Raw genomic sequence first — 13,758 nt, forward strand, 5'->3', positions numbered from 1 at the left:
CTGGCTAAAGCATTAGTTCCAGTGTCATTGACAGATCATTTAAAAGCTCATATATATTTCAGTTACGAGACAGATGGTCATCATAAACATACTTCCTGCAGGATTTCTAAACGAAGAATGCAGGTAGCAGTCTCCAAAAAATCTGTTTATACCTAAAATGATAAATCCAAGCTTGGAAAGTTTGCCCCCTCAAGTGATTTAGAATGAGTTATCCTTGTAAAAACTGCTTACTGCTTTATGCAGTTATTACTATTTAGAACAACTTCTGGAAGACCAAAAAAAAAAAAACACTGACACAAGCCTATTTTCTAGCACATTGCAGTTTCCTTTGCTGAAAAATAAACTAAGAGCATGCCAATTTGCTTGTGAGCCACACAAAGTAACATACTGCTAGGAATTACCCAGGCAAATCCGGAAGTGCTTCAGAATAATCTGGGTATGTGCAATGCACCTGTCATCACCCGGTGAAAAGTTCAGAATATGTTTGAGAACCAAATCCTAATTCTTCTGGTCAATGTATTGCATCCCAGGGGGTTGTTGTTGTTCTTCTTGTTGTTTTTGGTTGGTTGGTTTTTTTTGGTGGTTGTTTTTTTTTCACTCTGGCTTACTAGAAAAAAAGATGACTTGGCAACACCTGTGATGATCTTGTTCCAAGTATCTCCTCTTGGGTTAAGAGGATAGCATCACATGGCACAGATCATTAACACAAAGTTTATCCTTTGCTGCATAGAGTTAAGGAATATTCTGCAGGTTGTGGCCATTAAACAAGGAGAAAGCTTCCTTTCTCAAGGATTACCTCAAGTGAGCCACAGACTCAATCCTAGTCACCTTTTCACTTCCTCTGGCTCTTCCAAGAGGAATAATGAAGGCAACAAAAACCACACATCGAGAAGTGCTGGTATGACAATTTCTAAATCTGTCAAGGAAGTTGGAAGTAAGGCAGAAAGAAGGATATCTGTAGTATCTTGACCAGAGACACTCAAACACTGTTTGACTTCCAGTACATAGCCTGAATCATTCTCAGAGTCAGCTAAAAGAAAGTCCTGGGGACCATAAGCACCTTCCTCAAAAATACTTATTAAGTCAGTATAAAAAGTTGAGTCTCATTTGTTAGGACAAGAATTTTAACATCATATTTCAAAAAATTCTCAGATGTCTCATGTTTGACAAAAGCCTCAGCTACTCTGAGAAACCAATTTTCAAGCAGCACTACAAATGCAGCTATTTAGAATAGGAAACATTGCAAGTATACTAGAAGAGCATTTTTCCAGACATAGAGGGAACACATTATGATCAAGTTAAAACCATGGAATCATTATCTCAAGTTTTAAGAGTTGAAAACAGTAACTTTCTACCATTTGCTATTAAAATAAACACACATGCTCTGCCAAGAGAAAGTGTTATGCCTAGCTGCAGAAGCACTGCAAACTTCCATGACATTTGTTCTTTTCCTTATAGCTCATATGTTACAGCCACTATGTCTGCATTTCCATTTTTCGTAAGTAATAACTCTCAAGACTAATACAAGCTTGCAGATGTGAACTTAAAGATTGAAACAGAAAAATACTCAACTTTTATTTCAACTCAACCATGATTTGGAAAAACCAATTAGTGACCTCAAAAAAAAAAAAAAAAAGGCTGCTAATCTTTACAGGAAACGAGAGTTTCTGAAGAGATGCATGACAGGAAGCATCAAGGCTGCCACTGCTTAGCACAAACTTTGCCACATGCAGTATGGAGAATGTGGGTGACAGAGCTGTGCTGAGCTGCTGGTATGAAACAAAGAAAAAAAAAAAAAAGAGAGAGAAAGAAAAACAATGACAACACGGCCCAGAGGGATGTTGCTAACCAAAAGGTACTGAATCTACACTGCACTGTGCACTGCATCCATGGAGACTACCACAGATCTATTACTGCTTGTTTAATTTATCACTCTGCTCAACAGTTCTCAAAGGACTCTATTCAGGATATCTCCAGGGAGTTTTATCAGGTGGGGGTTTTTTTTCCTCCCCTTTCAAAGAAAGATTATAGTCCTAGTACTATTTCTTAGACCTCAAAAGTTTACTTATGAAGTTAAGCCTTTTTATTTTAAACTACAACAGCTCAAAACAAATCTTACTTAAAAGATTTAATTCAGCAGCTCTCAAACCTACCTGAACCTGCAAAGAAGAAGCTGTTTATTTCCATAAGAAATGCTGCATTTTCTGAATGTACTTATTCGATTATTTTTTTTTTTGCCTCACAACCAGCCAGTTACAAATTGAACCCCAGCCACCTCCAAAACTGATATCCCTTTGAGGTAAGATTATTTTCCTAAGTAGAGGTCTCCTAACAGCTGCAACTCCAGAATGTACTTTAAAGCTCCCTTCTCTCTTTCAGGGTCACCTTTGTAAAGTCTGAGGGAGCCCTACCACTGTTTAAACTTCTGCAGGTAATTAGTCTGGCTCCTTTCCCATGTCATTTATCAAGCTGTCAATTGTATCAATTACAGCAGAAACACTCAAGAATACGGCTGGTTTTTGTTCTTTAGCCAAAGGAGAAGTTATCTCATCAGATATCTGAAGCCAGTAACTACCAGTAACTTGGTTCTGCTCTATGACATCAAAAAACCCACAAAAAATTTAGACTTTACTGTACAAAATTTCAAGCTCCCTATGCATCCACACTTGAAGACACTTGGAAATACAGCATAACCTGAAAGGGTTATAAAAAGATTATACACTTACAGTTTTACACATTTTTGTTTTCAATACTTTGGAATTTGTAGAGCTAATAAGGAAAGAATGATGTTCATAGAGATTGTCACATACCTGTATTAACCTATATTTGTGACAATTATGCATCTGACCCAGATGCAGTAATCGAGCGGATGAACATTGCTACTGTGACAGTAGTTGTAGCCACATACAGTTATTCTCAGACTAGCGGGATATCTTAAACACTGATGTGAAGTACAAGATAGGCAAGGGAGTCACCACACTGGATCAGACTTGAGCTTGATCCCTTTCAGCAGAAGTTTTATAAAATATTTTAAAATATTCAGAATAAAACCACAGTTAGAGCTTTCAAAGAACATATATTTGTTTCAGCATGCTCACTATTCTTCCAAAACTAGCAGAATGTAATAATTTTCCAGTAGCACTTAACAGAGATACAGTTCTAGATACACACTCTCCAGCTTTCCCTCACTGCACATATGTTTTGATCTGCTTTTCCACTTTGCTTTAATGCAGCCATATGATCATGCATCAGAGCTAGCATCTTTGCAGCCCGGCCTCCTAGTGAGCAATATGTAACCAGCTTTAAAAAAAAAAAACAACAACACTACAGGATGCCACAGTTATGTGATACAAGACCTTTTTTGGTTGTCAGACTTGAATGTGCAACTTCTCTAACATTCCTAGCTCAGTCTAAAAAGCAAAGAAGTTTTTAAGAATTATACTTCGACTTCAGTAAGTTGATATTTATCATGGTGAGCCTGCAGCAGAGTCTATACTCCAGAGCAGATAAACTACATTCCACTGTTGTCTGCTGACCTAAAAAAAAAAAAATCAGTATTAAATATAGCTTTAAGTCTAAGAGATAAAGATTGGTATAGTCAAACCTGAAATGTCACTAAAAGTGAAGATACACATAATATCCAAGCAACTTCCTGTACTGTCAGTTTCAAGTTAACTTTTACACATTGTTACACTCAGAAAAATTCTGACATATGGAAATATGATTTAGCACCTCACTACTTCCTGTAATAAAGTGATGACCACAGCTGCATTTTTACCAGAGCGCAATACAGAATCTCATGATTCACATTTGGTTATGGCATTATGTTTATTCTCAACTGTTTTTTCATTTCTACTGCCTATGTAAAGAAAAATCCATTTTTAAGTTGCAGTACCCGTACACTACACTTTGTCCATAGGTAACAGTCTGCAAAAGAATTGCATGTGTGTAACCTACACAAGTTTATTACTCGGAAGATTTATAACTAAAGGTAACCAAACTCACATTCAGTTTCCCCTCAAAGCAGTAACGAGTACAACATACTCTTCTTGCACCACTTCCAGCTCTCAAACTCATTTCTTACCCCCAGAAACTCTATCTCACTTAGGGACAGCCCTCAACCTCCTTCTCCCCTTCAGCAGCTCACATGAAGCCAGAGTAAGAATGGCAAAGTGACATACCAGCAAGAAGATGCATTTGTGAACTGTAACTGCTGACTGATCAACCTGCCCTTTCTGTCAAAGAAATGCAAAGGACAGGAGTGACATAGCACATCCCAGACAAACAGTGCTGTTCTCCAGTGCACACTGGAATGCATTTTCAACTAATGTAAATATCTTCTAATAAGTTTCTAAATCATGCCTCCTCTAAAAGAAGACAATGTCCAAATGAAAGAAGATACATCTTCAAATGCCTGACAAATACACAGTTCAAAAGATAATCCAATTTACCTTCCATATCATCAAGCACACTTGAATATTTGAAAAGTTACTAATTTGCATAACAGAATCCAGAGCAACAATTGTAGATGTAAGATTCTGCAGTCCAGCAAGTGACTGCACCACCCTGCATTGTTATGTAAACCAAAAATTAAATGACTGCCTTGCATTAAAACCAACTCAAACAGGGCCTCAGAGGATGACACATTACCCCTAAGATTTGGCTTTTATGGTCAACTATGTGACTCTTGCTACCTTTGACATAGTATTATTTTGCATAGATAAACTTTATGCAACAGGAAAAGGCATCATATTTTAGCCACAGTCTTACCTAAACTGTACAGAGGTGACAAGAGACTCACTGCTCAGAAATGTAATTTAAAAGACTAACCAGTAACAACTGTACAGGAAGAGTTATTTTAAATTACAGTAGAGAACAGTGGTAATAACCAGTTTTGTCAACTTCTACCTACTTAAAGACCATTAAAGCAGCAACCTTAACTACTGCTTCACACAATTTAGGAGATGTGCTAATGACAACAGTAGGAGGCACACTTGACTCAGAAGAACCAGAGTTGAGATGAATATAGACAATGGGAACAAAAGTGTTTGAAAGCTAACACTACACTAACAATTTCCTTGCAGTAACTGAAGCTGAGTACTGGCCCTATGCAGTTGCTGTTGAGCTCACAGGTCTACTAAGCTCACAGCACGGCAGGTATTTCACATTTAAATACCTGCACCCAATATTCAAGCTAGCTTCAGTTACAATTTGCTTCATACGGACAGGCCACAAAGTAAACTAGGATAGTCCATCCGTCTCATCTTTGTTAGTATTCTGTTACACATCTATAAGTAACCTTGAAACACTTAATTCCTTAAAATCTCCCTATCTTCCACAAATCAAGAAAAACTAGAGTCTTGGCCAGGACCTTCCTTGCAGAAGATACTAAGAACATCATCAGGTCACCCACAGAACTTCAGATCTTTCTCCTTCTACTTCCTCCACAGTTCAGTCCATAAGTGTAAGGGGCATCACAATATTCTCCAGAGTATCAGCAGCACCTTGGAAACCCAAGCTGCATTTGGTAAACAGCACCCAGACTCCCTTTGAAAGAAAGCATATTGATCTTCTCAGATTCTACACTTTATCACTACAGAGCACATACATAAAAATTAGGTATAGTTGCATTATTCAGCATTAAAAAGTCATTCTGCCAGGGACTATCACAAAGCCTTCTGTGCTGTCCTCAACCCACAAGATTTCTACTACAGAACTTAGTCCAATAGTGCAGTTTTACTGAGCTGAAAGCAGCTGGCACCTTACCTTGCTTCCTTCCAAACAGCAGAGATTTTAAAGAAACCAAAGCATTTGAAGTATGCTAGAAAAGGCTTAAAAGAACATACACCCAAAACCTCTGCAAAAGCATGAACTGTTCTCACCCCATTCTGCTATATATCTTGCAATCAAGAACTGTGATACACCTTTATCAACTTTGGACAAGCCATGAGAGGAACATGTTACTCTGCATAATCATGCTAAGCAGCCTCATTCCAGCAGCATTACAGTAGCACTGTTTAGGAGACTCTAGAGAAGTGGGACACCCAGGACGCCTATGTTTGCTATCATGAATACAGAGAAGAAAAGCTCTGCTATTGCTAAAGAACACTATTCCAAGACAAATAAAAGTAACCATCAGTTAGTTACGGTTAGCGCAATAGAGCATGAAGAAAATAATTCATATTTCCGTGATAAAATAATTATGCTTTGAAGGTTCACCAATCCTCAAACCATGGCATTCCGGAAAATCAAAAACTCTGTTTCAGTCCATCTTTGGGAATCCAGATTGTATTTTGATACAAATCACACATAACAAATATCACTAGCCTGACAACAACTATATTTTCCTAGATAAAGAAGAGGAAGTACCCATCATGCCAATAAATACCAAGTTTCTCCTTGTATTTCTAGATACAAACAGGACTTAAGCTTAAAATACTGTACTGGCTGTAGAGTCTAGCTCCCTTAGCAAATACTATTAACAACTATAAAATTTCTATTGTCATTTCAAACTTGTCATTTTGTATGCAGTCTCCTTAGGAGAGGAAAAGTACAGCCTTCAAAATAATTTAACCCACAAGGCACTCTTGTAGTGTAGTTAAACTCCAAGCAAAACATCAAATATTTCCCTCTTAAAAATATTTTCATTCATGCTTTTTATAATGTCATTTTAAATACTACTCATTAAATTCTTCAATCAACTGAAAGCTTAGCAACATGTCCTTTATAAATAAGCTTCTTTATTAAATTACTTAAAAGAAGGTGCCCTTTTAACCAGTTTGTCCACATGGTACTGATGATGTTTAAGACACTTCAACAGAGTAAATGTTAGCAGAAAATAACAGATGCCAAACTGACATTAGTTTCTGATCAGTAAGTAAAGTGTGCAGATTAAAACAGATCTCAGGGGTTAAAGTCAAGGTACTCCAAAATTGTAAACATGAAAATTTCAAATAGAAGTCATATCATTTTGGAGGATTACTAATCTCTCAGTTCAAACTGCACATAAAAAGCTTAAGTGTAGCCCAACACCGGACCATTTCACTTTAATTTTAAAATCAATCCTCAAAAGACCACAACAGCAAGTACATAGCTAGCACAAAAGAGCAGAGAATGCTTAAGGGTCACAAAGAAAACTGGAAGCTTACTCCCACAGTCAGTAAGCATAGAATAATGGCAATAACATAATGAACCAAGACACTGGTAGAATGTTTGAGCAATGACTCAAAAGCAAATATGAATACAAATTGAGAAATTCCTAAATAAATTATCTCAGTTTGACTGGAATAGATACAAAATTGCTTTTGAGAAGAAAAAAGTTTTGGTGTAGTTACTACCATCAGTCACCTGTGACTAACTTAACTGCTTAAAAACCCCACAAAGACTTCTGGGATTTTGACCCCATGTTCTTTTGTCTGCCCTAAATTGGATGGGAATACACACAATAATAAAGCTATCCTACATAAACCCCTCTATGGATTGCACTGAAACACAACACTTTAAAACAAGCACTATCCTTTTAATTTAATGCTGAAGCTTTTTAAACAAACAAGTACACCAGGTTCCTGGTACTCCAGGCTCTTCCCACTTCTTTTAAGGTTGTTGCACAGCAACCTGCATCCCGGTTATACAAGCTCTGACTCTATGGTACAGAGGGTGTTCCTGTCATTGTTAGACAGGGCTTCTACAGAACTCTGGCTTTGCTCAGGCTAGGAACTTCATAGAAGAGTAGTGTCTTATGCCCGTTTAATCCACCAGTCATTTGGAAAGACTAAATTTCAGGGCTTGTTTCTACTTTTTTTTTTTTTTTAAAGCTTGGAAAAGGAAACAATTACTTTCTTCCTTTCCTTGTGCCTGTATCTAATGTAGATCTCTAGAACTTAAAATGAAAAAAAACAGCTTTGCAAAACTAAACGATGTTATGAGCTACGTGACTCTGGCTATATTCTAGGGTTACCTCCTACAAGAATCCACTGCTACAAACACGTGAAATGTCTATGAAATTAACACTTTAGTGTTTTGTTTTTTTTTTAAGAAAAACATCTAAGCAAACTTTGGAAAAATTAAGGCTAGCTCAAAGCTGACAATCACACATTTTCCCTCAGCATCCCTGAAGCTGCGTACAAGTGTTTTAACAATCCTCCAAGCAACCTTTTGGAGGCACAAAATGCAAGACATTGTAAGAAACAGAACTTTATTACATTTTCTGATTATAAAACTAAAAAACTCTTAAGAGCACAGTATATTCAAAAGAATTAAAAGGCAAACTGACTCCAAGGAAAGGCTGCATTTTTCTTCCAAAGGAGTGCCTCAGGTAAGGTCTGCAGTTCCCTGTCTGAATAAAGCAGGCCTCCAGTTGATGGAGCACACAGCCTAGCACCTGGGAGAGTGACTGTGCTTTGGTAATTCAAATTTTCATTTATTTTACCTGCAGCTCGCACCAGGCAACTTCCACAGTGGTTTCCGTATCCAGTCCTTTATACACAGTTTTGAAAGAGCCTCTTCCAATCTCGATGTCAAACTTCAGGAAGCGGCCATCTGGGGAGAAGCCCACCGCCTTGGTCTCAAGCTCTTCGATGTCTTCCTGCTGTGTTCTCCGCTCCTCAAATTCCCGGCTGGCAGCTGACGCGCTTCCAGCAGCACTGGTGGGAGGTAGCGCGGTTGTCTCATCCTCCTCCTCCTTGGGTAGCAGTGGGGCAGCATCCTTCGCGGCAGCAGGCTCCTGAGCAGACTGTCCTTCGAGGGGAAGCGGGGCAGGCGGCGGCGGCTGCTGCAGCAGCGAGGGGGCCTGGGCGGCACTGACAGTGATGCAAGAGATCCGGCTGGCACACTCGGGAGGAGAGACCAACGGAGCGGCACTGCCTCCCGAGACAGGTGCCGAGGGCGCTGCGGGCTGCAAGCTGGGTAGCTCCAAGGCCGTAGCGTTGGAGTCGCAGATCACGCTACGGCGGAAGAAGCGGTGCTCGGTGGCTGCCGCCCCTCGGCTGTCCTTGTCCATGGTGTGGCGGCGGCGCCGGTACTCCTCACTACGGCCCCCGTTCCCTACTCCGCCGCCTGCTCCACCGGCCCCGGAGGCTCCGTGGTCGGAAGCGGCGGTTCCCAGCTTTTCCCCGATGGAGCTGTCCGAGCTGGAACCGTTCTTAGGCAGCGGCGGCGGTGGAGCCAAGAAGCGAGGGGCCGGGGTGCCGCTGTCTGCGGCGCCCCCCGACATCATGCCCCGGGGGAGCGCTGCTAGGGCGAGGCGGCGGCGGCGGGGAGGCGAGGGAAGGGGCCGGTCACTGAGCGGGGAGCGCGCCTGTCCGCGGCTGCCGTTGCAGCTGCAACAGAGGAGGGTCCCAAGGGCTCCTTACGGCGGAGCTGGGAGGCGGCTGCTGGGGAGGCTGGGCCGGCGGGGTGGGTCCCCGGTCAGTGTCTGCATCCATCCTGCAGCGGGGAGCCGGGCAGCGGGGCCGACATGGAGCACCGGGAGCGGAGACGGGGCGAGGGGATGTGAGCAGCGAGGGGAGAAAAAGCCCAAGCGCCGGGCCCGGGCGGGGCGGGAGGCGCCCTGAGGCGGGCCCCCGACCGGCAAGAAGCCGGTGCCTCACCCGGCTGCTTGAAGGCGAGGCGCTACAATTATTCCCGGGCGATGAGGAGAAAGCGGAGTGGGTCCAGGCGCCCCCGGAGCCCTGTGAGGAGAGGAGGGGAAGGTGCCGGGAGGCGAGGCAGGGAGAGGGGGGCAGGCCCCGCACGCCGGCCGCGAAGGAAGCTGCCGCGCTCAGTCACTCGCACCGGGCGGGGGGAGGCCTGGGCAGGCCCAGCGCCCTCACCCCGGCGAGGGGGCAGGGAAAGAGGACCCCGGGGCTCAGCCCCGCCTCACAGGGGCGCCCATGGCGGCCGCGGCCTTCACCTCCCGGCAGGCAGCCACCGCCCGCGCGCGACCGGGCCGCGCTCCCTCCAACAGCAGCGGACGCCGCCGCCGCTGCCGCCGCCTCGCACGGAGCCGGAAACCCTCCTCCTGCCCCCCGCCCGCGGCTCGCAGCCTCGCCTCACCGGGGGCCGCCCGCCGCCACCGCCGCTGCCACAGGTAAGACAAGTCCGGGTGGCGCCCCAGCGCCGCGGCGGGGAGGAGGGAGCCGGAGCCGCCGCGGCCGCCCCAGGGACGTCTCGGCGCTAAATGGCGACGAGAGCCCGAAACCGACACACAGGAGAGGGGGGGATGGGCCAGCGCCGCCGGCCACGCCCCCTTCCGCGCCCGCCCTGCGCACGCGCGCCCGCCCGCTCTGGGCGAGCGGCTCGCCCCCCTCACCCCGCAGCCTCGGGGAGGCGGTGGCTCCCGTCGTGCACCGCGCTGCGCGCGCAGGCTCACGGGAGTTGTATTTTCCGATGGCGGACGGCTCTGTGGGCCGGGCTGGGGGAGGCCCCCCGGTTTCCCCTCGGGGAAGGGAAGGAAGATGCGCCTCGCCCTCCGCGGCTAGGGGATCAATATGGGGCCGCGGAGCGCGGCTGCCCCCCAACTCCTGCTTTTCCCGAAGCAGGGCGGCGGCGGGGAGCGCAGCCGCCCCCTCCTGCCCCCGCCCGGCCCTCAGGAGGTTGCAAAGGCGCTGGGGCTGCTCCCATTGCTTGTTTCTTCAAGTCCTGTGTTACACCTACTTAATATATTAAATGTTTAGCTTTGTTTTTTCAAACAGCCGTTAAAATTCTTTACCATTGTGGGCAACGATAACTCCACGAACATGAGAAGCATATGAACGAATGAGGGTTTGGTTTTTCCCTTGATTTAGGTCATCCGAAGAGGCACTAATTGGTCAGGCAACCCAAAAAATGCAAATAACTGCCATGTAAATGCAATCTCCTTCGTTTAAAATAAACCGAAATTGCAACCTTTGCCCTGAAAACGATGGTTATTCTCCAGTGATTTCAGTCATGGCTGCTGCCCCTGAGCCAAGACTGTTCAGCAAGAACCCACATGGATGCTGACACAAATCGGGAACTTTCAGGTTAACAAAGCGCTGGCACACACAAGTCATCTACTTTATTTATACCATGTTCCTCTTTTATATTAATAAACCTAAACCAAGCACTTTCCTTCTTACACGAGCAGTCTTTAGAAGTCAACAGGAATGTACTGAAGGTGGAGCAAATGATTTGGTACCAAGTCTTTCGGGCAACTACAAATCAAAAAATATCTTAAAGAAAAAAAAAATTAGGCTATTTCCTTATGTAAATAATATGTTTTCAACAAACACACTGGCATTTCAAATGCTTTTTAAAAACATACTTTTAAACCAGTAAATCAGAGGAAGTTGTGTGTTGCTGATGTAAGGCCTCAACTCCTTCTGCGCAATGTAACACAAATGGCCTTTCAGAGCCCCACAGCTCCCGGTCACAAAATACCAATGCAAGCAATTCTCACACACTTGTATTCCTCACATAAAAAATTTAATACCACACAGTAGTCAGAACACCACTGTTTTCTGTACACCTTTCTGTACTACTTACCTTCATAACAACAAAGAAAATAACTATACATCTTCACAAAAGGTAAAAAATATGCCTTGTTGTACAACTCATCAATGAAGTCTTCTGCATGGCTTAAGCCTTCTAGAGATTGCCTTCACTGCAAGAGTTTAGTTAGTATATTCATTAGTGTGCCACTCAAACTGCATTGGCACAAGAGTAGACACTCTCCAAAACAATGCTGAGCTAAACAGAGGGATTTCATCAGCAGCAAAGAGCAACTGAGTCAAAATCAGTTAATTCATAATTCAATCTGCCATGTCCCTGCTGCACTTCCAGGACCAATGGCACCAGCAATTGACCACCAACCTCTCCTCAAGATCCTCATCTCCCAAGCAGAGTTCAGCTTCACTCAACACTTGGCTACAGGTATTCGTGCATCTCTAGACACCAGAATGAAAATTCATTTGTAGTATCCACAGGTATATCCGTACTAGGTGTATCCATACTTTATACTGTTAGTAGGACGCTGTAGCAGAGCTCCAGCAAGGGCTGGCAACCAAGGCCCCATTACCTACCCTGGTCTGTGCCACTCCATCGTCACCACTGTTGTTGCCTTCTGGAGCTACCTTAAAGCAGAAGTCTGCTTTCCTCCACTGCCAGCTGCATTTTTAGTAACTCTTTCGATGGGATAAGTAGTAGTAGATAGCAAACCTTTCACCAGCTTGGTGCCTGATGTAGCTCCATGAGCCTATACCTGAAATAATACAGTGATAAATCATTCCTTGTAGTGTAAGCCTACAAAGCTGTTAGGTGAATTCCACTTGCATCATCAGGAGTTTTTGGCAGGCAGCTCCCAGGTCTGTGCTCAGCCACGTACCATATGATCTACTACAAAAGGTAGATGGGCTGCAGCTGGGAAACCACCACCCTGTGGTCTACACATGTGGTTTAAATGAGACCTTGTGTGTAGCCCTTCTCTTACTCAAGTGCCTTTCACCCATTGTTCTTAAATATATTTTCCCTTAATTAAGGAAAAGCTTTGCAAAAGAGACTTGCAGCCTGGCGGTGCATAGCCACAGAGGGCCTGAGGCAGTCTTCTACTAAAAAATTGTGGTAATTATGTAAAAAGGCACCTCCCCGGTATCTGATCCAGCACATTCCTTAGTATAATACTCCTGAAATTCAAGAAGGTTATACCTCTGAGCCCAGGGTGTTCAGTGCAAGGTCCTTAACATCAAGCTTTTCTCACTGGCTCCTCTTCTGGGCAGAGACAGGTATAGCAGTCATCTCGGTGGAAAAAAAAAAAAAAATTATAAAAAAAAAAATTAAAAAAATATATATATTAAAAAAAAAAAAATATATATATATATATATAATCTGAGCAGCTGACCTGGAGGTGGGAATGATGGATTTTGTCTTCTTTGGCTCTGAAAAATGAAGTGGAATTATATTGGCAATTATATTTCATGTGGGTGTTGTTTTAATTTTGTCATTCTAAAAAAAGACAAGTGTAATAAAGGCTGTGGGCTTGCTTTCCCTTCAATTTTATTTCTTTTAATCTGTAAAACTGTATTTAAGCTAAATGGAAAATTTCAGTATTGCAGCAAGATTTAATAAAGCATTAAAGTAAATTCTATATGTATTCTGTGTTTAGAAACAAGTAATCAAAAATAGTTTCGGTGCCAGAGTTCCTCAGCCCATTTTCTTTTGCCCATTGCTGTAAGAAACAGAAATAAGGAGCCTGACTGTACTTGAGAAATTACAGGCAAAGAGACTTAAACGATCTTTTGATTAAATCCAAAGGGCTGACACTTAACATACTAAAAATATCCTCCTTCTCTCAAGCCTCTTTTAGTTGCAGTCATCTTGTTTGGAAAAATAATAGTTTTTAAAGAATTACACTGAATGAAGTGTGATTTTGAAGTTGACTGAATCAGAAACTTTTTTCCTGTTTTGCTTTCTCCAGTGAAATTTCATTCACTGTTGGCATTCATGACCTGCCCATGTGACAAAGTATTAATGTGAAACAGCTATCCTCTATTTTCTCTTATGCAATACCTTATGCAATACAGAAGGCTATGCCATAATTTTGATGCATGTGATTTTATTCCATAACCTAAGTGCTTTTCAAAGCAAACTGTTCATCTCAGTTTTATTGCACATTACCAGGTTGCAGCTACAGTGCCATGTAATAACAGCAACAATCCACATTTTTTTACAACAAATTCTTTTTCCGTGACATTTCTCGAATCTAGGCTTCTGCCACAGTCTTCATTTTTGTTTCTTAACATTGTAAGTTAGTGAAACAAATTGTTT

The 13,758-nt window shown here is 43.0% G+C and overlaps 1 protein-coding gene across 6 annotated transcripts in view; it reads right to left on the minus strand.

Annotated features, from left to right (window-relative positions):
* The window catches only part of WNK1 (WNK lysine deficient protein kinase 1), a 106,541-nt gene extending 97,217 nt beyond the window's left edge, over nucleotides 1-9,324 (minus strand). For all 6 annotated transcript variants that reach the window (XR_013923068.1, XM_080356611.1, XM_080356610.1 and 3 more), the window contains exon 1: nucleotides 8,429-9,324. Coding sequence is in view for 5 of the 6 variants with exons in the window: in XM_080356611.1 (XP_080212737.1) it covers nucleotides 8,429-9,214 (786 nt within the window). In the remaining variant the exon portion in view is untranslated. The remainder of the gene's footprint in view (nucleotides 1-8,428) is intronic.
* Between the last annotated feature and the right edge of the window lie 4,434 nt (nucleotides 9,325-13,758).

The sequence above is a fragment of the Nesoenas mayeri genome (genome assembly GCF_963082525.1).
Source record: "Nesoenas mayeri genome assembly, chromosome: 1".
NCBI lineage: Eukaryota > Metazoa > Chordata > Aves > Columbiformes > Columbidae > Nesoenas > Nesoenas mayeri.